The following is a 25683-nucleotide window of genomic DNA, read 5'->3' on the forward strand; positions in this document are numbered from 1 at the left end:
GTCATTAACATCAACAACTTCAATGACAACTTCACTTGAGTCAGTTAAACCACCTTGATCCTTCACCTCTACCCTGATTTCAAATTTCTTATCTTTCTCGTAATCTAATTCCCCCGCAACTGATATAGTGCCTGTTTTTTCGTCTATATTGAAAATGTCAGCTAAATGTTTTTTGAGGTTGGAGAAAGAATACGCAACAACACCGTTTGATCCACTGTCTGCATCGCTGGCATTTATTGTTGTGATATAGGTCCCTTTTGAAGCGTTTTCCATTACAGAAGCCCTGTACACTGACTGGTTAAACACAGGCGCATTGTCATTAGCATCTAGGACAGTTATCTCTATATTTACTGTGCCAGATCTCTGCGGATTTCCACCATCTACAGCGATTAGTTTTAAAGAGAGACGAGGATGCTCCTCTCTATCTAACGGTTTCTGAAGAACCATTTCAGCATATTTACTACCGTCCGGTTTCGCGTGTTGTTTTAAAACATAATTATCATTCGTGGTTAAGAAGTAATTCTGCAGGGCGTTTAACCCCACATCAGGATCCTCGGCACTAGCCAACGTAAAACGGGAGCCTAAGGTAGCGGACTCGCTAATTTCAAATTGTATATCTCTCTTTGAAAAAGCAGGGGCATGGTCATTTACATCTATAATTTCTACAGTCACGCGGTGTAGCTCCATCGGATGTTCTAGAATGATTTCGAAGCTGAAGCTACACGGTGTGACGTCGCCACAAAGCTGTTCTCGGTCTATTCTCTCACTCACGACTAGAATCCCTTTGTCTGTCTTCAGCTCTGTGTACTGAATGCTTTCTCCGGATACGATACGGGCCCGGCCCGCTCTGAGCCTTTTCAAATCTAACCCCAGGTCTTGAGCTACGTTACCGATAAGAGAACCTTTCTTCATCTCCTCCGGAATGGAATACCGTATTTGGCCACTGACAATATGACAGAATGACAGGAGAAAAATAAATACTTGCCACCGCAGTCCACATAAACGCCATTTTACGCATATAGGTTGAAGGAATCCTTCAGAAGCCATATCCAAGAATACAACAAATTCAATAAAAAGATTCCTTATACCAGATCCTGGAACGGCGAGTTAAGGGGAGATTAATAAACGATATATTATCTTAATCCAGGGTTTTTTAACCGTTCTATTGTATTTGTAATCTACATGTACCAGAACAAGTGTGTCTCTTCCGCGCCCCACCTCGTATGAAGCGCAGAGCCTCTCCCTCTCCTCTGATAAAGCGCAATGATAGGGGAGGGGACGCCACTGACTGACAACACTGGACAGAAATTATTTCACTGATCAACAGCGGCCCTTAGAGTCCACGACATGAACATCAGATTAAATGTGAACTTACATCGGTTCAGAAAAAATGCAATACTTTACAGCTATACTTTTTCAAATTTATATTCAACCAAGTGCAAAATGATATCTAAATAAATCACCGTTCAATTACTAGAATATTATGACCAGCAGGGAACATAGTAATCATAAGATACTAAAACATGTCCTATCCTCTCAGTCCTAGAATGGATCGTGCGTAAAAACATGGCCATGTGTCCGCCGTCCAAACCATGACTGAAAATACAGTCAAATACCTTTCTAGAGAGTTATTTTGTTCCCATTGCATAGGCTACACAAGGCTGAGACTCTATAGAAACTTTTCATCAATACACAGCAGTTCAACAATGTATACTTTGTGTGAGAGAGCGGAGCAAACCTCTGTTGCTGACTGACAGAAGTTGTGCTGTCCACACAGAGTGGTTCTGAAGTTGCATTTTAGCGCCGCAGCGTAACGATTGTAGCGCTTCGTCACAAACATTCTAAATAACATTCTACAAACTCAGCAGGCATAGGCCTACTATGATTGTCAAAGCTTTAATAAAAACGTAGAAGATAACTTGGCCCTATAAAGTTCACCGTATATACAGAATAAAGTGCACATTTTAGAGATGTATTCCATCAAGATGATGTATATTTTTCAACATCAGCTAAACTCACCTCTAGTGGAGAGTCTAGTTCATCCAGGATGTTCTGTTCACTCTGCATCCGCTGCATCGTCCCTGTAGAACTGGGGTCCATTATCAGTACGTTCTGACTACAGGGTCTGACGAACTTACAGTCACTCTTTCTGGAGTCAGTCGTCCTGCACACCTCGTAATTGTACACGTGCTGCAGAGTTCCTGTCCCCAAAGTGTCTGCGTAACGCGGTGGATAGTACGGAATAACCGGGAGATTGGAATGATAGAGTACGCGAGACTGTCTCCATCGGTATATTTTCACTGATATAATAACCACTAAACATGTGATGAACAGAAATGAGACTACAGCCAAAGCCAAAACTAAGTAAAAAGTCAGGTTGTCATTGTACTCCTTGTCGTGCGTAAAGTCAGTGAACTCCGAGAGCACTTCAGGGAAGCTGTCTGCCACCGCCACGTTAACATTGACTGTAGCTGAACGAGAGGGCTGCCCGTTGTCCTCCACTACAACAGTGAGCCTTTGTTTCACAGCATCTTTATCCGTGACTTGGCGTATAGTTCTTATTTCTCCATTCTGTAAACCCACTTCAAACAGCGCCCTGTCTGTCGCTTTCTGCAGTTTATACGAGAGCCAGGCATTCTGTCCAGAGTCTACATCAACAGCCACCACTTTAGTGACAAGATATCCCACATCTGCTGAACGAGGCACCATTTCAGCCACTAGAGAGCTGCTAGTCTGTACTGGGTACAGAACCTGAGGTGCGTTGTCGTTCTGATCTTGTATGAAGATGTTGACACTCACATTACTACTGAGGGGAGGAGAGCCTCCGTCTTGCGCCTTAACCATGAGTGTAAGCTGTTTGATATGTTCATAATCAAAGGAACGAACCGCATGTAAAACTCCAGTTTCAGAGTTAATAGATATATAAGTAGAGACTGGAGTTCCACTGATCTGCGTGTCCTCCAAGAGGTACGAGATTCTAGCGTTCTGATTCCAGTCAGAGTCCCGCGCGCTGAGAGTAAATATGGACATTCCAGGAGTGTTATTCTCTGTGACGTAAGTCGAGTATGAGCGCTGATGAAACAATGGAGCATTGTCATTTACGTCAGAGATTCTAAGGTGTAATGTCCTCGTGCTGGAGAGTGGAGGCGAACCAGAATCTGTCGCTGTTATGGTGATGTTGTATTCCGGTGTCGTTTCTCTGTCAAAAGCTCCATCTGAGATCAAAGTATAATAACTACTTAACGAAGATTGGATCTTAAACGGGAGGTTAGTAGTTAAAGTGCAGGTAATCTGTCCGTTTCTCTCTGAATCAGCGTCTTTAACATTTATAATAGCGATCGTGGTACCAGTAGGAGCATCTTCACACACAGGGCTGGAAAAAGACATGACGTTTATAACAGGCGCATTGTCATTTATGTCAATTATTTCAATGACAACTTTACTGGTGTCTGTTAAACCTCCTTCGTCTTTAGCCTCAACTCTAACCTCGTATTTTGTATCTTTCTCGTAATCTATTTCCCCCGCAACTGATATTGTGCCTGTTGTTTCGTCTATGTTGAAAATGTCAGCTAAATGTTTTTTGAGGTTGGAGAAGGAATAGGAGACGACGCCGTTTGATCCGTTATCTGCATCGCTGGCATTTACTGTGGCAATATATGTGCCTTGCAGTGCGTTTTCCATCACAGTAGCCCTGTACACTGACTGGTTAAACACAGGCGCATTGTCATTGACATCTAGGACAGTGATCTCTATATTTACTGTGCCAGATCTCTGCGGATTTCCACCGTCTACAGCGATTAGCTTTAACGAGAGACGAGGATGCTCCTCTCTATCTAACGGTTTCTGGAGGACCATCTCAGCATATTTACTGCCGTCTGGATTCGTATGTTGCTTTAGAATGAAATGATCATTGGGAGTTAAATCATAACTCTGCAGGGCGTTGAGCCCTACGTCGGGATCTTCTGCACTCGCCAACGTAAAACGAGAGCCCAAGGTAGCAGACTCGCTAATTTCAAATGTAATATCTTTCTTTGGAAAATCAGGGGCATGGTCATTTATATCCAGAATCTCCACAGTAATACGACGTAGTTCGATAGGGTTTTCTAGAAGGATTTCGAATCTGAAGCTACAAGGTGTGACGTCGCCACAAAGCTGCTCTCGGTCTATTCTCTCACTCACGACTAGAACCCCTTTGTCTGTCTTCAGCTCTGTGTACTGAATGCTTTCTCCGGTCACGATACGGGCCCGACCCGCTCTGAGCCTTTTCAAATCTAACCCCAGGTCTTGAGCTACGTTACCGATAAGAGAACCTTTCTTCATCTCCTCCGGAATGGAATAGCGGATTTGACCACTGACAATATGACTGAAATACAGGAGGAAAATCAGTACTTGCCACAGCAGTCCACAGCACAAACGCCATCTTACGCATTTAGGTTGAAGGAATCCTTCAGATGACATAGCCAACAAAGAATAAAATCCAACACGAATATTCCTTAGACCTTATCCTCAGAGACGACAAGCGAAGAGGAAACTGATAGTGGAAGTGTTATTTTAATAGAGTCTATTAACTGTCTCCTTCACGTATCCGTTTGAGCGAGTGTCTCTCTCTCGCGCCCCGCCTGCTATTAAGAGCAAAGAGTCTCTCCCTCTCCTCTGGCAGAGCGCAGTAATAGGGGAGGGGAGTCTACTGACTGACAACACTGGATATAATTTATTTCACTGATCAACAGCGGCCCTTAGAGTCCAAAACACGAACACCAGATTATAGTTGAATTGATAAAAACGTGAAATTATTAATCACTTCACAGCACTACTTTCCATCCAACATTTTTCAAATAGCTAGTTAAAAACGGTGCTTGGTGCAATCTCAATAAATGCAGTCACTGTAATACAATGACAAGGCAAATAGCAACAATATGATACTAAAACATGTCACGCTATCCTCTCAGCCACAATATGGAACACGTGTAAAAACATTTCCATGGATCTGCCTTCCAACCCATTATTGAACCACAGAGTAAAAAAGGTATGTTGAGCTATATTTGACATATGACAAGCAGTCAACACTGGTTAAAGTGACTATTTAGTAATTTCATAGTCACTTTATCAAACCACAACGGTTGGCACAAGGGAGCAGTATGAGAGAGCGAAGCAGAACTCGGCTTCTATCATGACATAAGTAGCGCTGTCCACACAGTGGTGCTGAAATATCCTTACCACACTACCTCGTTTCTATTGTAGCACTTAGATTAAAAACAACTCAGCAGGCATACTATAAAAAAAACAAATAATCCGAAAAACGTGGAGTAATTTCCACTATAGTAGAACGTAATATGTTAACGTCAAAACCTCAATCTGAAAACTCAGCTGACAATATAAAAGCCAAAGCTAACCACAAAAATATGTAACTGCTGATTTAACTATGCTGTTGACTAGAGAAATACTGAGTACATAAACCTTTACGCACTATAACAAAAACAAAGGACAAATGATTTATTAATAAGAGCAGTATTTCAACCAACTGAGCAATATAATGTAAGATCCAATAAACTCACCTCTAGTGGCGAGTCTGGTTCATCCAGGATATTATTTTCACTCTGCATCCGCTGCATCGTCCCTGTAGAACCGGGGTCCATTATCAGTACGTTCTGACTACAGGGTCCGACGAACTTACAGTCACTCTTTCTGGAGTCAGTCGTACTGCACACCTCGTAATTGTACACGTGCTGTAGAGTTCCTGTCCCCAAAGTGTCTGCGTAACGCGGTGGATAATACGGAATAACCGGGAGACTGGAATGATAAAGGACGCGAGACTGTCTCCATCTGTATATTTTCACTGATATAATAACCACTAAACATGTGATGAACAGAAATGAGACTACAGCCAAAGCCAAAACTAAGTAAAAAGTCAGGTTGTCATTGTACTCCTTGTCGTGCGTAAAGTCAGTGAACTCCGAGAGCACTTCAGGGAAGCTGTCGGCCACCGCCACGTTAACATTGACTGTAGCTGAACGAGAGTGCTGCCCGTTGTCCTCCACTACAACAGTGAGCCTTTGTTTCACAGCATCTTTATCATTGACTTGGCGTATAGTTCTTATTTCTCCATTCTGTAAGCCCACTTCAAACAGCGCCCTGTCTGTCGCTTTCTGCAGTTTATACGAGAGCCAGGCATTCTGTCCAGAGTCCACATCAACAGCCACCACTTTAGTGACAAGATAGCCCACTTCTGCTGAACGAGGCACCATTTCAGACACCAGAGAGCTGCTAGTCTGGACTGGGTACAGAACCTGAGGCGCGTTGTCATTCTGGTCCTGGATCATTAATTTCACAGTCACATTGCTACTGAGAGGAGGAGAGCCTCCGTCTTGCGCCATAACCACGAGTGTAAGCTCTTGGATTTGTTCGTAATCAAAGGAGCGTACCGCGTGTATAACCCCACTCTCTGCATTTACCGAAACATAAGCAGCCATAGGAGTCCCGTTGACGTCAGTATCCTCCAGAATGTAGTAAATACGGGAATTTTGATTGGAGTCGGTGTCTTTAGCTCTAACAGTAAATATAGAGACGCCTGGAGAGTTATTCTCTGCGATATAAGAGTTGTACACGCCCCGTGGAAACACTGGGGCATTGTCGTTGACATCTGACACCTTCAGGTGAAATGTTCTCTTACTTGAGAGAGGAGGCGACCCTGCGTCCTTGGCGACTACAGTTATGTTATGTTCTGACACGCTCTCGCGGTCTAAAACAGCATCGGTTACCAAGGTGTAGTAATTTCTTAAATTAGATTTTATCTTAAAGGGGATGTTTTGGTCTAGGCTACAGCTCACATGTCCGTTTTCACCTGAATCAAGGTCTTTAACGTTGATGATACCGATGGTTGTACCCGGAGGAGAGTCTTCAGAAATCGGACTCGTGAATGACATGACGCTTATAACAGGCTCATTATCGTTTTTGTCAATGACCTCAACAATAACTTTACTCGAATCCGTTAAGCCTCCATGGTCCTTTGCTTCAATTCTCAGTTCAAACCTTTTCTCTTTTTCGTAATCAATCAACCCTGAAACGGATATTCTGCCTGTGGTTTCATTGATAGTCAACACATCAGCAAGACCACCATTCATGTCTGAAATAGAGTATACAATAAAACTATTCGTCCCGCTGTCTGCATCACTGGCATTTACGATGGTAATATATGTGCCGTTCGGTGCGTTTTCCATCACAGTAGCCATGTACAATGACTGGTTAAACACAGGCGCATTGTCATTGGCATCTAGGACAGTGATATCTATATTTACTGTGCCAGATCTCTGCGGATTTCCACCGTCTACAGCGATTAGCTTTAAAGAGAGACGAGGATGCTCCTCTCTATCTAACGGTTTCTGGAGGACCATCTCAGCATATTTTCTTCCGTCGGCATTTGGATGTTGTTTTAGAATGAAATTATCGTTTGAACTTAAAACATACTCCTGTAGGCCATTAGATCCTACATCAGAGTCCTCTGCACTGGCTAACGCAAAACGCGCACCAATAACAGCGGATTCACTGATTTCTAAATGAATATTATTTTTCTTAAATATTGGAGAATTGTCGTTAATGTCCAGGATTTCTATTGTAACATGATGAAGCTCCATTGGATTTTCTAGAATAATTTCGAAGCTGAAGCTACACGGTGTGACGTCGCCACAAAGCTGCTCTCGGTCTATTCTCTCACTCACGACTAGAACCCCTTTGTCTGTCTTCAGCTCTGTGTACTGAATGCTTTCTCCGGTCACGATACGGGCCCGACCCGCTCTGAGCCTTTTCAAATCTAACCCCAGGTCTTGAGCTACGTTACCGATAAGAGAACCTTTCTTCATCTCCTCCGGAATGGAATAGCGGATTTGACCACTGACAATATGACTGAAATACAGGAGGAAAATAAGTACTTGCCACGGCAGTCCACAGCACAAACGCCATCTTAAGTATTTAGGTTGAAGGAATCCTTCCAATGCCATAGCCAACAAATAATAGATCCAACAGAAATATTCCTTTTATCCTCAACAAATAGAAGAGCGATATTTTACTTATTATTTAAATCCAGGCTATTTTCACCGTCTTCTTTCGATATCTGTAAAGACCAGAGCGAGTGTCTCTCTGTCGCACCCCACCTCATGTGAAGCGCAGAGTCTCTCCCTCTCCTCTGGCAGAGCGCAGTGATAGGGGAGGGAACTCTTCAGACTGACAACACTGGACAGAAATTATTTCACTGATCAACAGCGGCTCTCAGAGTCCAAAAAATGAACACACATTATATTTGAATCTGTAAAAACGTAGAAAATATTAAACAATTTACAGCACTAATTTGTTCTCAAAATATTTCAAATAGCTAGTTGAACACAGTGCTAGGTGAAATCTAAATAAATGAAACGTTAAATGACTATAATACTTGGACCAGTAAGGCAAATAGCAATAATTTGTCACTAAATCATGCTACACCATCCTCTTAGCAATGGATTCGAACGTGCCTAAAAACATTTCCGTGGATCCGCCATCCAAAGCATTATTGAACAACATATTCCGCACGAAAGTGGGTTGGTTATTGACAAGCAGTTAACACTGCTCAAGGGACTCCATAGCGACTCTTTGTCATAACACTGCCGTTGGAACAAGGGAGAGCAGACCTTTGATTCTATCAGGACAGAAGTGGCGCTGTCCACAGAGAGTGTTGCTGAAATGGCCACACAGCCCACATTGCTGCTATTGTGATGAAAACAAATCGGTAGGTATACTATAAAAGCCCAAACTAACCAATAGACAAGTCATCGCTTCTATTGTAGCTATTAGTTTGCTAACGTCGAAACCACAGAATAAAAACTCAAGTGGCAATGGAATTCTATAAAAGCCCAATCTAACCACAACAATACTTAACAGCTGTTTTGAATGAATACTGTTAACTGCAGAAATATTAAGTAGGCACAATAGGTAAAATGGTTACAAAGGACACTTTTTAAAAAGTATTGAAAATATATATTCCAACCCAATGAGCCATACTGTTTAAACTCCAACACACTCACCTCTAGTGGGGAGTCTGGTTCATCCAGGATGTTCTGTTCACTCTGCATCCGCTGCATCGTCCCTGTAGAACTGGGGTCCATTATCAGTACGTTCTGACTACAGGGTCTGACGAACTTACAGTCACTCTTTCTGGAGTCAGTCGTCCTGCACACCTCGTAATTGTACACGTGCTGTAGAGTTCCTGTCCCCAAAGTGTCTGCGTAACGCGGTGGATAATACGGAATAACCGGGAGATTGGAATGATAGAGGACGCGAGACTGTCTCCATCTGTATATTTTCACTGATATAATAACCACTAAACATGTGATGAACAGAAATGAGACTACAGCCAAAGCCAAGACTAAGTAAAAAGTCAGGTTGTCATTGTAGTCCTTGTCGTGTGTAAAGTCAGTGAACTCCGAGAGCACTTCAGGGAAGCTGTCTGCCACCGCCACGTTAACATTGACTGTAGCTGAACGAGAGGGCTGCCCGTTGTCCTCCACTACAACAGTGAGCCTTTGTTTCACAGCATCTTTATCAGTGACTTGGCGTACAGTTCTTATTTCTCCATTCTGTAAGCCCACTTCAAACAGCGCCCTGTCTGTCGCTTTCTGCAGTTTATACGAGAGCCAGGCATTCTGTCCAGAGTCCACATCAACAGCCACCACTTTAGTGACAAGATAGCCCACATCTGCTGAACGAGGCACCATTTCAGCCACTAGAGAGCTGCTAGTCTGTACTGGGTACAGAACCTGAGGTGCGTTGTCGTTCTGATCTTGTATGAAGATGTTGACACTCACATTACTACTGAGGGGAGGAGAGCCTCCGTCTTGCGCCTTAGCCACAAGTTTTAACTCTTTAATTTGTTCATAATCAAAGGAACGAACCGCATGTAAAACTCCAGTTTCAGAGTTAATGGATATATAAGTAGAGACTGGAGTTCCACTGATCTGCGTGTCCTCCAAGAGGTACGAGATTCTAGCGTTCTGATTCCAGTCAGAATCCCGCGCGCTGACTGTAAATATGGACATTCCAGGAGAGTTATTCTCTGTGACGTAAGTCGAGTATGAGCCCTGATGAAACAATGGAGCATTGTCATTTACGTCTGAGATTCTAAGGTGTAATGTCCTGGTGCTAGAGAGTGGAGGCGAACCAGAATCTGTCGCTGTTATGGTTATGTTGTATTCTGGTGTCGTTTCCCGGTCAAAAGTTAAATCAGTGATCAAATTGTAATAATTTGTCATAGATAATTTGATCTTAAATGGGAGATTCATATCTATAGAGCATGTAACCTGACCATTCCTCTCAGAATCGACGTCTTTGACATTGATTATCGCAATGGTTGTTCCCAAAGGAGAATCTTCAGACACAGGGCTGGAGAAAGACATGACGTTTATAACAGGTGCGTTGTCATTTATGTCAACTATTTCTATGACAACTTTACCGAGGTCTGTTAAACCACCTTGGTCTTTAGCCTCAACTCTAATTTCATATTTCTTGTCTTTTTCAAAATCTATTTGTCCAGCTACAGATATTTTGCCAGTTGTCCTGCCAATTTCAAATATATCTGCTAAGTTCCCTTTTAAGTTAGAAAATGAATAAGTAACTAACCCATTCGAACCACTGTCTGCATCGCTGGCATTTAAGGTTGTGATAAAGGTGCCTTTCTGTGCGTTTTCCATTACAGTAGCTCTGTACACTGACTGGTTAAACACAGGCGCATTGTCATTGACATCTAGGACAGTGATCTCTATATTTACTGTGCCAGATCTCTGCGGATTTCCACCGTCTTCAGCGATTAGCTTTAGAGAGAGACGAGGATGCTCCTCTCTATCTAACGGTTTCTGTAAAATCATTTCGGCAAACCTTCTACCATCAGGATTCGCATGCTGTTTCAGAATAAAATTGTCATTCGTGGTTAAAACATAATTCTGTAGACCGTTAACTCCTACGTCATGATCCTCAGCACTCTCCAACACAAAACGAGATCCCAGAGTGGCGGATTCACTGATTTCAAATTTGATGTGATTATTCGGAAAAATAGGGGCATGATCATTTACATCCCAAATTTCCACAGTAACATGATGGAGCTCCATTGGCGTTTCCAGTATAATTTCGAAGTTGAAGCTACACGGTGTGACGTCACCACAAAGCTGCTCTCGGTCTATTCTCTCACTCACGACTAGAATCCCTTTGTCTGTCTTCAGCTCTGTGTACTGAATGCTTTCTCCTGTCACGATACGGGCTCGGCCCGCTCGGAGCCTTTTCAGATCTAACCCCAGGTCTTGAGCTACGTTACCGATAAGAGAACCTTTCTTCATCTCCTCCGGAATGGAATAGCGGATTTGTCCACTGGCAATATGACTGAAATACAGGAGGAAAATCAGTATTTGCCACCGCAGTCCACAGCACAAACGCCATCTTAGGCATTTAGGTTGAAGGGATCCTTCCAATGCCATAGCCAACGGATAATACACCAGACACGAGTGTTCCTTATACCGCATCCACAGAAACGATGATCAAATAGAAGAGTGATTGTTGACTTTATATTTTAATCCAGCCTACTTCAAAAGTCCCCTCCGTGTATCTATAGATCAGAGCAAATGTCTCTCTGTCGCGCCCCGCCTCGAATGAAGCGCAGTCTCTCGCTGTCCTCAAGTAAAGCGCAGTGATAGGGGATGGGACTCTACTGACTGACAACATTGGACATAAATTATTTTGTTGATCAACAGCGGCCCTTAGAGTCCAAAACACCAGATAACATGAACAATTTAGAACTGTGTAGAAATGATTAAATACTTTACAGCACTACTTGTTTCACAAATAGGTAGTTAAACACCGTGCTAGGTGCAACATATTTGAATACAACTTTCATGTAGTAAAATACTTTGACCAGCGGGGAAAATAGTATGATTAGATACTGAAACATGTCACCCCCGCACCCCCCCCCAAAAAAAAAACATTCCGTGCATTAAAAACATTCCCATGAGTCCGCTACTTAAGTCATTAATAAACAATACAATGAGACAGCGGAGTTATTTTCTTGCGATCAACACGGATCCAAGTCATTCTATGGGCACTCTACAGCAAAGTAAATGTTGATCGAGCAGGACAAGGGATAGCACACTGTGTGAGAGAGCGGAGAAACCCCCTCCTCACCCCCACAGAAGTGGCACTGTCCACCTCGAGTGATGCTGAAATGAACTTACCACATGCAGTCTTACTGAGTACAATGTCACCTTCTACAAACTTAGACAGCGTGCAAACTATAAAAGCCAAAACTACCCAAAAATTATTTAAGCTTATAATGTTGACCAAAGAGATATGGCTTTACGTAACCTAAAGGCCGGAGAGCACAATAGCTAATTTGGTTAAAAAGGACACGTTGGAGAGATGAATTGCGACACAAGGTACTGTACTATTTAAACTCACCTCTAGTGGGGAGTCTGTTTCATCCAGGATGTTATTTTCACTCTGCATCCGCTGCATCGTCCCTGTAGAACCGGGGTCCATTATCAGTACGTTCTGACTACAGGGTCTGACGAACTTACAGTCACTCTTTCTGGAGTCAGTCGTCCTGCACACCTCGTAATTGTACACGTGCTGTAGAGTTCCTGTCCCCAAAGTGTCTGCGTAACGCGGTGGATAATACGGAATAACCGGGAGATTGGAATGATAGAGGACGCGAGACTGTCTCCATCTGTATATTTTCACTGATATAATAACCGCTAAACATGTGATGAACAGAAATGAGACTACAGCCAAAGCCAAGACTAAGTAAAAAGTCAGGTTGTCATTGTACTCCTTCTCGTGCGTAAAGTCAGTGAACTCCGAGAGCACTTCAGGGAAGCTGTCGGCCACCGCCACGTTAACATTGACTGTAGCTGAACGAGATGGCTGCCCGTTGTCCTCCACTACAACAATGAGCCTTTGCTTCACAACATCTTTATCAGTGACTTGGCGTACAGTTCTTATTTCTCCATTCTGTAAGCCCACTTCAAACAGCGCCCTGTCTGTCGCTTTCTGCAGTTTATACGAGAGCCAGGCATTCTGTCCAGAGTCTATATCAACAGCCACCACTTTAGTAACAAGGTAGCCCACATCTGCTGAACGAGGCACCATTTCAGCCACCAGAGAGCTGCTAGTCTGGACTGGATACAGAACCTGGGGCGAGTTGTCATTCTGGTCCTGGATCATTATTTTCACAGTCACATTGCTACTGAGGGGAGGAGAGCCTCCATCCTGCGCTTTAACCACCACTGTAAGCTGTTTGATTTGTTCATAATCATAGGAACGAACCGCATGTAAAACTCCAGTTTCAGAGTTAATAGATATATAAGTAGAGACTGGAGTTCCACTGATCTGCGTGTCCTCCAACAGGTACGAGATTCTAGCGTTCTGGTTCCAGTCAGAGTCTCGCGCGCTGACAGTAAATATGGACATTCCAGGAGAGTTATTCTCTGTGACGTAAGTCGAGTATGAGCGTTGATGAAACAATGGAGCATTGTCATTTACGTCAGAGATTCTAAGGTGTAATGTGCTGGTGCTGGAGAGTGGAGGCGAACCAGAATCTGTCGCTGTTATGGTGATGTTGTATTCCGGTGTCGTTTCTCTGTCTAAAGCTATGTCTGAGATCAAATTATAATAACTACTTAATGACGACTGAATTTTAAATGGAAGGTTAGTATTTATAGAGCATGTAATCTGTCCGTTTCTCTCTGAATCAGCATCTTTAACATTTATAATAGCAATAGTGGTGCCAGGAGGAGCATCTTCAGACACAAGGCTGGAGAAGGACATGACGTTTATAACTGGTGCGTTGTCATTCACGTCTAGAACCTCAATAACAACTTTACTGGAGTCTGTTAAACCACCCTGATCCTTTGCCTCTACCCTGATTTCATATTTATTATCTTTCTCATAATCTATCTGACCGGAAACAGAAATGGTCCCAGTCGCCATATCAATGTTAAATATGTCAACTGTATTCCCTTTCAATTTCGACAAATAGTACGATATTTGTCCATTTGATCCACTGTCTGCATCGCTGGCGTTTACGGTTGTGATATAAGTGCCCTTTGGAGCGTCCTCCATCACAGTAGCCCTGTAAAGTGACTGGTTAAACATAGGTGCATTGTCATTGACATCTAAGACAGTGATCTCTATATTTACTGTGCTAGATCTCTGCGGGGTTCCACCATCTACAGCCAAGAGCTTTACAGAGAGACGAGGGTGCTCCTCCCTGTCTAACGATTTCTGGAGGACCATCTCAGCATATTTACTACCGTCCGGATTCGCATGTTGTTTCAGAATGAAATTATAATTTGGGGTTAAAATATAATTCTGAAGGGCGTTGAGGCCTACATCGGGATCCACTGCACTCTCTAGCAGAAATCGCGCACCAACATTAGCCGATTCACTGATTTCAAATTGTATATCTTGTATTGGAAAAGAAGGCGCATGGTCATTTACATCCAATACTTCTACAGTCACACGATGAAGCTCCATTGGATTTTCTAGAATAATTTCGAAGTTGAAGCTACACGGTGTGACATCGCCACAAAGATGCTCTCGGTCTATTCTCTCACTCACGACTAGAATCCCTTTGTCTGTCTTCAGCTCTGTGTACTGAATGCTTTCTCCGGTCACGATACGGGCCCGGCCCGCTCTGAGCCTTTTCAAATCTAACCCCAGGTCTTGAGCTACGTTACCGATAAGAGAACCTTTCTTCATCTCCTCCGGAATGGAATAGCGGATTTGGCCACTGACAATATGACTGAAATACAGGAGGAAAAGAAGTACTTGCCACCGCAGTCCACAACACAAACGCCATTTTATACATTTAGGCTGAAGGAATCCTTCCAATGCCATAGCCAACAGCGAAGAAATCCAATACAAATATTCCGTATAATGGTTTCTCAGATCCCGCCAACAAACTGAAGTGTAATATTCAAAGTATTATTTCAATACAGGCTATTTTCGTGTCCCCTTCATTTATCGGTAACATGTATGGATCAGAGCGATGGTGTCTCTGTCTCGCCCCGCCTCATATGAAGCGCAGTCTCTCCCTCTCCTCTGGCAGAGCGCAGTGATAGGGGGGGGACTCTACTGACTGACAACACTGCACAGAAATCATTTCACTGATCAACAGCGGCCCTCAGTGTCCAACATATTTACATCAAAAACCTTTCGGAAATAATTTAACACAGTACAGGATTATTTCCTTTCCAAACTGATCCATATACAAACCACTAGCTAAACACTTCACTTTCTGCAATCTAAATAAATTAACGTTCCTAACTACAATTATATGATAATTGTATAGCCTACTAAAGAATACCGCTATCCCATCAAACTCAGATTGGATCGTGCATAACAATTATTCCATGAAACAGTCTTGCAAACCGTGGTTTAACATTACAAACCAATACCTATAATTGCTGAAAGTAATATGCTTCGTAAATGCTAAAATCTATAGTGACATTTGGTCAATAGACAGAGGTACGAAGAAGGGATTATACACAGTGTGAGTGAGCGAAGCAGCCCTCTGCTGCTATGGAGACACAAGTGTCGCTGTCCACACAGGGTGGTGCTGAAGCAACATTGCAACACTACAGAGTTACAAATAAATCACAAGCACTAACGCTCAGTTCGAAATAGGCTACATCTCTAAAAACACAGCACACATACAAAACGAACCTAAAACGTTTTATAGGTTACTAAAACAATACGTAATCCTTGATTTACTGCTATAAAATAGAGTAGAGAGAGAAACCCAACTACTGAGATACCGATAAAAAAGAGTGAGGAACCAGGGTAAAACAGTTGAGAAAAAGTTATACAAACAAACTTATTGTAAAGATGTACTGCAACAAAATTAGCTACTTTATTTAAACTCCAAGAAACTCACCTCTAGTGGAGAGTCTGGTTCATCCAGGATGTTCTGTTCACTCTGCATCCGCTGCATCGTCCCTGTAGAACTGGGGTCCATTATCAGTACGTTCTGACTACAGGGTCTGACGAACTTAAAGTCACTCTTTCTGGAGTCAGTCGTCCTGCACACCTCGTAATTGTACACGTGCTGTAGAGTTCCTTTCCCCAAGGTGTCTGCGTAACGCGGTGGATAATACGGAATAACCGGGAGATTGGAATGATAGAGGACGCGAGACTGTCTCCATCTGTATATTTTCACTGATATAATAACCACTAAACATGTGATGAACAGAAATGAGACAACAGCCAAAGCCAAGACTAAGTAAAAAGTCAGGTTGTCATTGTAGTCCTTCTCGTGCGTAAAGTCAGTGAACTCCGAGAGCACTTCAGGGAAGCTGTCCGCCACCGCCACGTTAACATTGACTGTAGCTGAACGAGAGGGCTGCCCGTTGTCCTCCACTACAACAGTGAGCCTTTGCTTCACAGCATCTTTATCAGTGACTTGGCGTACAGTTCTTATTTCTCCATTCTGTAAGCCCACTTCAAACAGTGCCCTGTCTGTTGCTTTCTGCAGTTTATACGAGAGCCAGGCATTCTGTCCAGAGTCCACATCAACAGCCACCACTTTAGTGACAAGATAGCCCACATCTGCAGAACGAGGCACCATTTCAGACACCAGAGAGCTGCTCGTCTGGACTGGGTACAGAACCTGAGGCGTGTTGTCGTTCTGGTCAAGGATGCTGATTTTGACTGTGGCATTGCTGCTGAGAGGCGGGGAGCCTCCATCTTGAGCTTTAATATAAATCTCAAATGATTTAGTTTGCTCATAATCGAAGGAGCGCACTGCTTGGATGGAACCTGTCTCCGCATTAACAGAGATGTAGGACGATATCGGATTCCCATTAAATTGAGAATCCATGAGCACGTAGGACATGCGTGCGTTCTGACCCCAATCTGAGTCGTGAGCCTTCACAGAAAACACTGACACCGCCGGGACGTTGTTTTCCATCACAGTGGCAGAGTATAAACTCTGCTCAAAAACGGGCGCATTGTCATTAACGTCTGAGATTCTCAGTGTGATGGTTTTACTGGCCGACAGGGGCTGGATACCCTCATCTACGGCGGTGAATGTAATGTTATATTCGGCATTACGCTCTCTGTCCAAAACACCATCTGTCACAAGGGTGTAATAGCTCTTTAGAGACGACTGGATGGCAAACGGGATCTTGGTATTTATCGAACATTCTACCTTTCCGTTTAGACCAGAATCTATGTCTTTGACATTTATTATAGCCAAGGTTGTGCCACTGATCGAATCTTCAGATATTGGACTCGAGAATGACGTTAGTGTAATCAAGGGGACGTTGTCATTCACATCAATAACGTCAATAATTACTTTTGTGGAGTCCATTTGTCCTCCTTGGTCTTTAGCCTGTAAACCGAGTTCATATTGCTTATTCTTTTCATAATCAATTTGACCAGTTACTGTTATTTTGCCTGTATTCTCATCTAAAGAAAATAATTCTGCGACGTCGGGAGGTACACGAGCAAAATGGTAAGTGACATGACCGTATGGCCCCTCATCTGCGTCAGTGGCACTTACAGTAGTCACCACAGTGCCTGTGGCTGCATTTTCGGTTACAGACGCTTTAAAAATCGGATGCATAAAAATGGGGCCATTATCATTGGCATCAAGCACAGTTATGTGTATTTGAAGTGCTCCAGATCTCTGCGGGTCCCCGCCGTCTACAGCAATCAAGGTGAGAAGCAGGTTCCCCCTTTTCTCTCGGTCTAAAGGCGCAAACAGATACATCTCCACATATTTGCTGCCATCGGGACCAGTCTGGATTTTAATGCTGAAATGATCAGTAGGGTGCAAGGTGTAGCCTTGCAGTGTATTGATACCGACATCTGGGTCTGTCGCACTCTCCTGTAATATCCTCGTACCCGGCAGAGTAGACTCTGAGATTTCTATTTGAATTTCTTTTTCAGTAAAGAAGGGCGAGTTGTCGTTAACATCTAGTATTTCCACCACAATGCTAAGCAGCTGCATAGGATTCATCATAATCATCTCGAAGCTCAAGCTGCAGGGCGATGTCTGTCCGCATAGCTGCTCCCTGTCTATCCTCTCTCCTACGACCAGTGTCCCTTTGTCTACATCCAACCTAATATACTCGCTGCTATCGCCGCTAACAATGCGAGCGCCACCCGATTTCATTCGTTTAGCGTTAATTCCTAAATCATCCGCAACATTTCCAACAAACGAGCCCTTTCTCATCTCCTCTGGGATAGAATAACGAATCTGCCCGTGAATAATCTGGGCGAGGAAAACAAGAATAAAGGCCTGTACTTGCCGTTTAAGCGAGCGTCCATTTCTGGCAGAACCCGTGGACTCAAACCAAATCATCGAATTCCACATGGTAAAATGTCAAATAAGACCACACCAGCTATATTCAAATTCGATCAAATACATCTGGTCACTGTTGAAACTCTAAACTAGAATCCATCAATGTAATAGCTCGTGTCAACAAAAAAAGGATAGTGAAAAAAGAGCGCATTCGTGCTGAGCCCTCACTCTCTGACACTGAGGGAATATGGGAGGTACTGAGGAGGGTACATCAGTGTTCACATCGGTTCAAGTATGATTTTAAGACCAACAGCGGCCCGCAGAGTCCGATATGAAAATAGTTGGTCACTCAATATAATGACGTGAGAAACGCATGCAATCATATTCTCTAAGTTATCAACGACACATGTACTTCAAGTATTACAAACAACGAAACAGTTATTTGAAGGAGAAAGACAACAACGGGATAAATGATGTAAAAGGCAAACATCACTTTACGAATTATCTTTCAAACCATGATTAATTACCTGGTTCAAAACACCAGGAGCACAATGTCAGCATAGGACCCTTCACCCATACCGCCAGAGGACGTTATGTGACATTTCAACATTCTCTGATGTTTTACTATGAAACTTTGGACATATTGATGAGATGTATTTCAATGCAAGTTGCTATAATTTAAACTCATTAAACTCACCTCTAGTGGAGAGTCTGGTTCATCCAGGATGTTATTTTCACTCTGCATCCGCTGCATCGTCCCTGTAGAACTGGGGTCCATTATCAGAACGTTCTGACTACAGGGTCTGACGAACTTACAGTCACTCTTTCTGGAGTCAGTCGTCCTGCACACCTCGTAATTGTACACGTGCTGTAGAGTTCCTGTCCCCAAAGTGTCTGCGTAACGCGGTGGATAATACGGAATAACCGGGAGATTGGAATGATAGAGGACGCGAGACTGTCTCCATCTGTATATTTTCACTGATAAAATAACCACTAAACATGTGATGAACAGAAATGAGACTACAGCCAAAGCCAAGACTAAGTAAAAAGTCAGGTTGTCATTGTACTCCTTGTCGTGCGTAAAGTCAGTGAACTCCGAGAGCACTTCAGGGAAGCTGTCCGCCACCGCCACGTTAACATTGACTGTAGCTGAACGAGATGGCTGCCCGTTGTCCTCCACTACAACAGTGAGCCTTTGTTTCACAGCATCTTTATCAGTGACTTGGCGTATAGTTCTTATTTCTCCATTCTGTAAGCCCACTTCAAACAGCGCCCTGTCTGTCGCTTTCTGCAGTTTATACGAGAGCCAGGCATTCTGTCCAGAGTCCACATCAACAGCCACCACTTTAGTGACAAGATAGCCCACATCTGCTGAACGAGGCACCATTTCAGCCACCAGAGAGCTGCTAGTCTGGACTGGATACAGAACCTGAGGCGCGTTGTCATTCTGGTCCTGGACTAATATTCTAACAGCGACCACTGAACTGAGAGTTGGAGACCCTCCATCACGGGCAATGACGTTGAATTGAAACGACTTGATTTGTTCATAATCGAATGACCTAACAGCATGGATGGCGCCATTTTCTGAATTTACTGAGACAACAGAGGAAGCAGTCACCCCGTTAACTTGTTTATCATCGAGAAAGTAGGAGACGCGGGCATTTTGACCCCAGTCAGCATCACTTGCTCTCACTGAGAATATAGAAAACCCTGGCGAATTGTTTTCCTGAATAGACTTACTATATACAGGTTGATCAAACTTGGGGGCGTTATCATTCACATCTGATACTTTAACAGTTATGTTCATATTGCTGGAGAGAGGCGGAGTCCCTTCATCTGAAACTGTAATGGTGACGTTATACTCAGACACGGTTTCTCTATCCAATGTGCTATCAGTGACTATTGTATAATAATCCGTTAACGATGACTCTATTTTGAACGGAATATCTGCGTTAATATAGCACTGGACAACACCGTTAATTTCAGAGTCTGCATCTTCGACATTAATTACAGCTACAGTGGTTCCAGGGGGAGAGTCCTCGGGAATCGAGTTTGAAAATGACATAAGCTGTATTGTTGGAACGTTGTCATTTTCATCAGTAATTTGAATAACAACCTTGCACGTATCAGAGAGGCTGCCACTATCTTTTGCCAAAACATTTAATTGATAATATTTTGTCTTTTCAAAATCCAGTTTTCCAACCACTTTAATCTCTCCAGTTTCCACGTTGAGCTCGAACAGCTCCTTCGCCTCTTTAGCAACATGAGCGATGGAGAAAGTGACCTCTCCATTCACCCCTTGGTCTGCATCTTCTGCGCTAACGGTAGTTACAAACGTACCAACAGGGGAATTCTCATTCACATTAGCTTTGTAAACGGGCAGGCCACAAACTGGTGCGTTGTCATTCACATCCATGACAGTAATATCGATGCGGACAGTGCCAGATCTCTGAGGCTCCCCGCCATCAGTCGCAGTCAGCACCAGCGAAAGCGTCTCCTGTTTCTCCCTATCTAACGGGTTTTTCAGGATCATCTCGACGTATTTAACTCCATCTGGTTGGCTGTGTACCTCTAATTTAAAATGATCTGTCGGTTTTAGTGAATAATTCTGTATACCGTTGACCCCAACGTCAGGGTCGACGGCGCTCTCAATAGAAAATCTTGCCCCAGACACAGCAGATTCACTGATTTCCAATTTGATTTCATCCTTGGGAAAGGATGGTGTGTTATCGTTAATGTCACGAACCTCTACTGTAACTCGATATAACTGAATGGGGTTTTCTATGATAAGCTCAAAGCTGAAGCTACAAGGCGTAGTCTGTCCGCAGAGCTCCTCTCGGTCGATTCTCTCTTTCACAACGAGAAGCCCTTTGTCTCGGTTCAGATCTACATACTGTCGCGCTCCTTTTGTTATAATGCGAGCTTTACCGGACACTAGTCTCTTCACCTCCAAACCCAAATCTCTACCAATGTTTCCAACGATCGACCCCTCTGACTGCTCCTCTGGTATGGAATATCGTGCCTGCCCAGTTACAGAATCTAGGGCGCTCAGACAAAGAATGTAAAACAGTACTTGCCACCCGGCTCTGCGCCCTGTCGTACACCAATCACCCATTCCACCGAATCAAAACAGATTACCCGTATATTTACTGTTTTTGGTTGTATAATATCGATCATCAGTACATCCAGAAATGATTAAAAAAATAATCGACTGTATTTCCCAGTGAAACGAAATGAAATAATCCGCGAGGACGTTTAATACCAAGAGCTCTCCGTCCGTTTGAGAAGGTCTCTGTGTGCGTCGATCAGTAACAGAGAATATAGGATGGGCCACTGCGCCACCCAGAGAGATAAATAAGCTGTAGAGACTATCATTGATCAACAGCGGCACTCAGAGTCCGAACACGGCAAACGCACTATAGAAACGATGCTACAGTATCCAAATGTATTACACAAAACGTCAACCAATAATCACTGACGCACAGCGCAAGACAGCTAAGATGTTAATGCAAAACCGAGCATTGACAACTACAGCATTTACAATGTGCTTTAGGAAAAATATAATTCACAATAGCTACAAAATAGAATTTTAAAATTTGTATAAACTAATCGAATATATTTTAGAATGTGTCAGGCTACTATAAACATAAGCACCACCTAACAACAACGGTCTAAGGCTTCAACACCAGGGAACTGGACAGCGACAGTGCGTATGTTGCACATGTAATCTTCCCAATTAATATGTGATCTTTCCTCTCAGGAACTAATCATCAATGCAATAGTGTTTTACCTACAACCTAAAAGTTTGAGAACTGTATACTGTTTAGCCTAATCATTTTAACGCATGAAGTAGGCCTAAATCACATACAATTACACTCGTTCAGAAGTCAACAGTTAAAAGGAGACACACTGTAGTGAGCGGAACAGTCCTATGCTCCCTATCAAGACACTGAAATTATTTGATGGAAAATTAGCAGGCATACTACACAAAAGCAAAGCAGTCCAAAAAAACATTTCTGACCCCGTTACAAAAAAAAAATATACAAAACCTTTGATTTAGCAAAAAGAAGAGAGATGGTGAGAAAAATGAGCCTCGAGTCTCCAGAACAAAACAGCTGTAATAACGATTTTTTTCAAATTTACTGCAAGACATTGGCTTTGCCCCAACAAACTCACCTCTAGTGGAGAGTCTGGTTCATCCAGGATGTTCTGTTCACTCTGCATCCGCTGCATCGTCCCTGTAGAACTGGGGTCCATTATCAGTACGTTCTGACTACAGGGTCTGACGAACTTACAGTCACTCTTTCTGGAGTCAGTCGTCCTGCACACCTCGTAATTGTACACGTGCTGTAGAGTTCCTGTCCCCAAAGTGTCTGCGTAACGCGGTGGATAATACGGAATAACCGGGAGATTGGAATGATAGAGAACGCGAGACTGTCTCCATCTGTATATTTTCACTGATATAATAACCACTAAACATGTGATGAACAGAAATGAGACTACAGCCAAAGCCAAGACTAAGTAAAAAGTCAGGTTGTCATTGTACTCCTTGTCGTGCGTAAAGTCAGTGAACTCCGAGAGCACTTCAGGGAAGCTGTCCGCCACCGCCACGTTAACATTGACTGTAGCTGAACGAGAGGGCTGCCCGTTGTCCTCCACTACAACAGTGAGCCTTTGTTTCACAGCATCTTTATCAGTGACTTGGCGTACAGTTCTTATTTCTCCATTCTGTAAGCCCACTTCAAACAGCGCCCTGTCTGTCGCTTTCTGCAGTTTATACGAGAGCCAGGCATTCTGTCCAGAGTCCACATCAACGGCCACCACTTTAGTGACAAGATAGCCCACATCTGCTGAACGAGGCACCATTTCAGCCACCAGAGAGCTGCTAGTCTGGACTGGATACAGAACCTGAGGCGCGTTGTCATTCTGGTCCTGGACTAATATTCTAACAGCGACCACTGAACTGAGAGTTGGAGACCCTCCATCACGGGCAGTGACGTTGAATTGAAACGACTTGATTTGTTCATAATCGAATGACCTAACAGCATGGATGGCGCCATTTTCTGAATTTACTGAGACAACAGAGGAAGCAGTCACCCCGTTAACTTGTTTATCATCGAGAAAGTAGGAGACGCGGGCATTTTGACCCCAGTCAGCATCACTTGCTCTCACTGAGAATATAGAAAACCCTGGCGAATTGTTTTCCTGAATAGACTTACTATATACAGGTCGATCAAACTTGGGGGCGTTATCATTCACATCTGATACTTTAACAGTTATGTTCATATTGCTGGAGAGAGGCGGAGTCCCTTCATCTGAAACTGTAATGGTGACGTTATACTCAGACACGGTTTCTCTATCCAATGTGTTATCAGTGACTATTGTATAATAATCCGTTAACGATGACTCTATTTTGAACGGAATATCTGCGTTAATATAGCAAAGAACGACACCGTTGCCGTCTGAGTCTGCGTCCTCAACATTAATAACAGCTACAGTGGTACCAGGGGGAGAGTCCTCGGGAATCGAGTTAGAATGTGACATGAGTTGTATTGTGGGGACATTATCGTTCTCATCAATAATTTGAATGGCAACCTTACAAGTATCCGTAAACCCTCCTTGGTCCCTCGCTTTCACGTTTAATTGATAGTTTTTTGTCTTTTCAAAATCCAGGTTTCCTACCAATTTGATTTCCCCTGTATCCACATTAAGCTCAAACAGCTCCTTCGCCTCTTTAGCAACATGAGCGATGGAGAAAGTGACCTCTCCATTCACCCCTTGGTCTGCATCGTCTGCGCTAACGGTGGTTATCAAAGTCCCTTTTGGGGAGCTCTCCTTAACGTCTGTTTTATAAACGGGTTGACCACATACTGGCGCATTATCATTGGCATCCAGCACGGTAATATGGATGCGGACAGTTCCAGTCCTCTGAGGCTCGCCTCCGTCAGTAGCAATAAGCATCAGAGACAGAGTCTCATGTTCTTCTCTGTCTAGGGGGGTTTGCAAAACCATCTCAATGTATTTACCACCATCGGCTTGGCTGTGTACCTCTAATTTGAAATTATCTTTCGGTCTTAGAGAATAATTCTGTATACTGTTAACACCAACGTCAGGGTCAACGGCGCTCTCCAGAGAAAAGCGCGCCCCGGAGACGGCATTTTCGCTGATTTCCAAATTGATTTCATCCTTTGGAAAGGACGGGGTGTTATCGTTAATGTCACGAACCTCTACTGTAACTCGATATAACTGAATGGGGTTTTCTATGATAAGCTCAAAGCTGAAGCTACAAGGCGTAGCCTGTCCGCAGAGCTCCTCTCGGTCGATTCTCTCTTTAACAACGAGGAGCCCTTTGTCTCGGTTCAGATCTACATACTGTCGTCCTCCTTTTGTTATAATGCGAGCTTTACCGGACACTAGTCTCTTCACCTCCAAACCCAAATCTCTACCAATGTTTCCAACGATCGACCCCTCTGACTGCTCCTCTGGTATGGAATATCGTGCCTGCCCAGTTACAGAATCTAGGGCGCTCAGACAAAGAATGTAAAACAGTACTTGCCACCCGGCTCTGCGCCCTGCGCCCGTACACCAATCACCCATTCCACCGAATCAAAACAGATTACCCGTATATTTACTGTTTTTGGTTGTATAATATCGATCATCAGTACATCCAGAAATGATTAAAAAAATAATCGACTGTATTTCCCAGTGAAACGAAATGAAATAATCCGCGAGGACGTTAATACCAAGAGCTCTCCGTCCGTTTGAGAAGGTCTCTGTGTGCGTCGATCAGTAACAGAGAATATAGGATGGGCCACTGCGCCACCCAGAGAGATAAATAACCTGTAGAGACTATCATTGATCAACAGCGGCACTCAGAGTCCGAACACGGCAAACGCACTATAGAAACGATGCTACAGTATCCAAATGTATTACACAAAACGTCAACCAATAATCACTGACGCACAGCGCAAGACAGCTAAGATGTTAATGCAAAACCGAGCATTGACAACTACAGCATTTACAATGTGGTTTAGGAAAAATAGAATTCACAATAGCTACAAAATAGAATTTTAAAATTTGTATAAACTAATCGAATATATTTTAGAATGTGTCAGCCTACTATAAACATAAGCACCACCTAACAACAACGGTCTAAGGCTTCAACACCAGGGAACTGGACAGCGACAGTGCGTATGTTGCACATGTAATCTTCCCAATTAATATGTGATCTTTCCTCTCAGGAACTAATCATCAATGCAATAGTGTTTTTACCTACAACCTAAAAGTTTGAGAACTGTATACTGTTTAGCCTAATCATTTTAACGCATGAAGTAGGCTTAAATCACATACAATTACACTCGTTCAGAAGT

At 43.3% G+C, this 25683-nt stretch overlaps 4 protein-coding genes across 4 annotated transcripts; all 4 read right to left on the reverse strand.

Annotated features, from left to right (window-relative positions):
• Nucleotides 1-1082: 1082 nt before the first annotated feature.
• Nucleotides 1083-11864, reverse strand: LOC109886704 (protocadherin beta-12-like). Its single transcript, XM_031791385.1, has 5 exons — nucleotides 9054-11864; nucleotides 5926-6647; nucleotides 5556-5790; nucleotides 2020-3072; nucleotides 1083-1094 (listed from the first exon to the last, which is right to left on the reverse strand). Exons 1-5 carry the CDS (start codon nucleotides 11535-11537, stop codon nucleotides 1083-1085), a joined length of 4506 nt encoding a protein of 1501 aa, XP_031647245.1. The 5' UTR covers nucleotides 11538-11864.
• A 151-nt stretch (nucleotides 11865-12015) lies between these two features.
• On the reverse strand, nucleotides 12016-15146 carry LOC116353589 (protocadherin beta-16-like). Its single transcript, XM_031789983.1, has one exon. The coding sequence runs from the start codon at nucleotides 14902-14904 to the stop codon at nucleotides 12373-12375; it is 2532 nt and encodes an 843-aa protein (XP_031645843.1). The 5' UTR covers nucleotides 14905-15146; the 3' UTR covers nucleotides 12016-12372.
• A 773-nt stretch (nucleotides 15147-15919) lies between these two features.
• LOC109878391 (protocadherin gamma-A5-like) lies at nucleotides 15920-18528 on the reverse strand. Its single transcript, XM_031791386.1, has one exon. The coding sequence runs from the start codon at nucleotides 18383-18385 to the stop codon at nucleotides 15920-15922; it is 2466 nt and encodes an 821-aa protein (XP_031647246.1). The 5' UTR covers nucleotides 18386-18528.
• A 3841-nt stretch (nucleotides 18529-22369) lies between these two features.
• On the reverse strand, nucleotides 22370-25082 carry LOC116353694 (protocadherin beta-16-like). The gene has a single exon (XM_031791387.1). The coding sequence runs from the start codon at nucleotides 24908-24910 to the stop codon at nucleotides 22370-22372; it is 2541 nt and encodes an 846-aa protein (XP_031647247.1). The 5' UTR covers nucleotides 24911-25082.
• Between the last annotated feature and the right edge of the window lie 601 nt (nucleotides 25083-25683).

Source organism: Oncorhynchus kisutch, linkage group LG15 (assembly GCF_002021735.2).
Source record: "Oncorhynchus kisutch isolate 150728-3 linkage group LG15, Okis_V2, whole genome shotgun sequence".
Taxonomy (NCBI): Eukaryota; Metazoa; Chordata; class Actinopteri; order Salmoniformes; family Salmonidae; genus Oncorhynchus; species Oncorhynchus kisutch.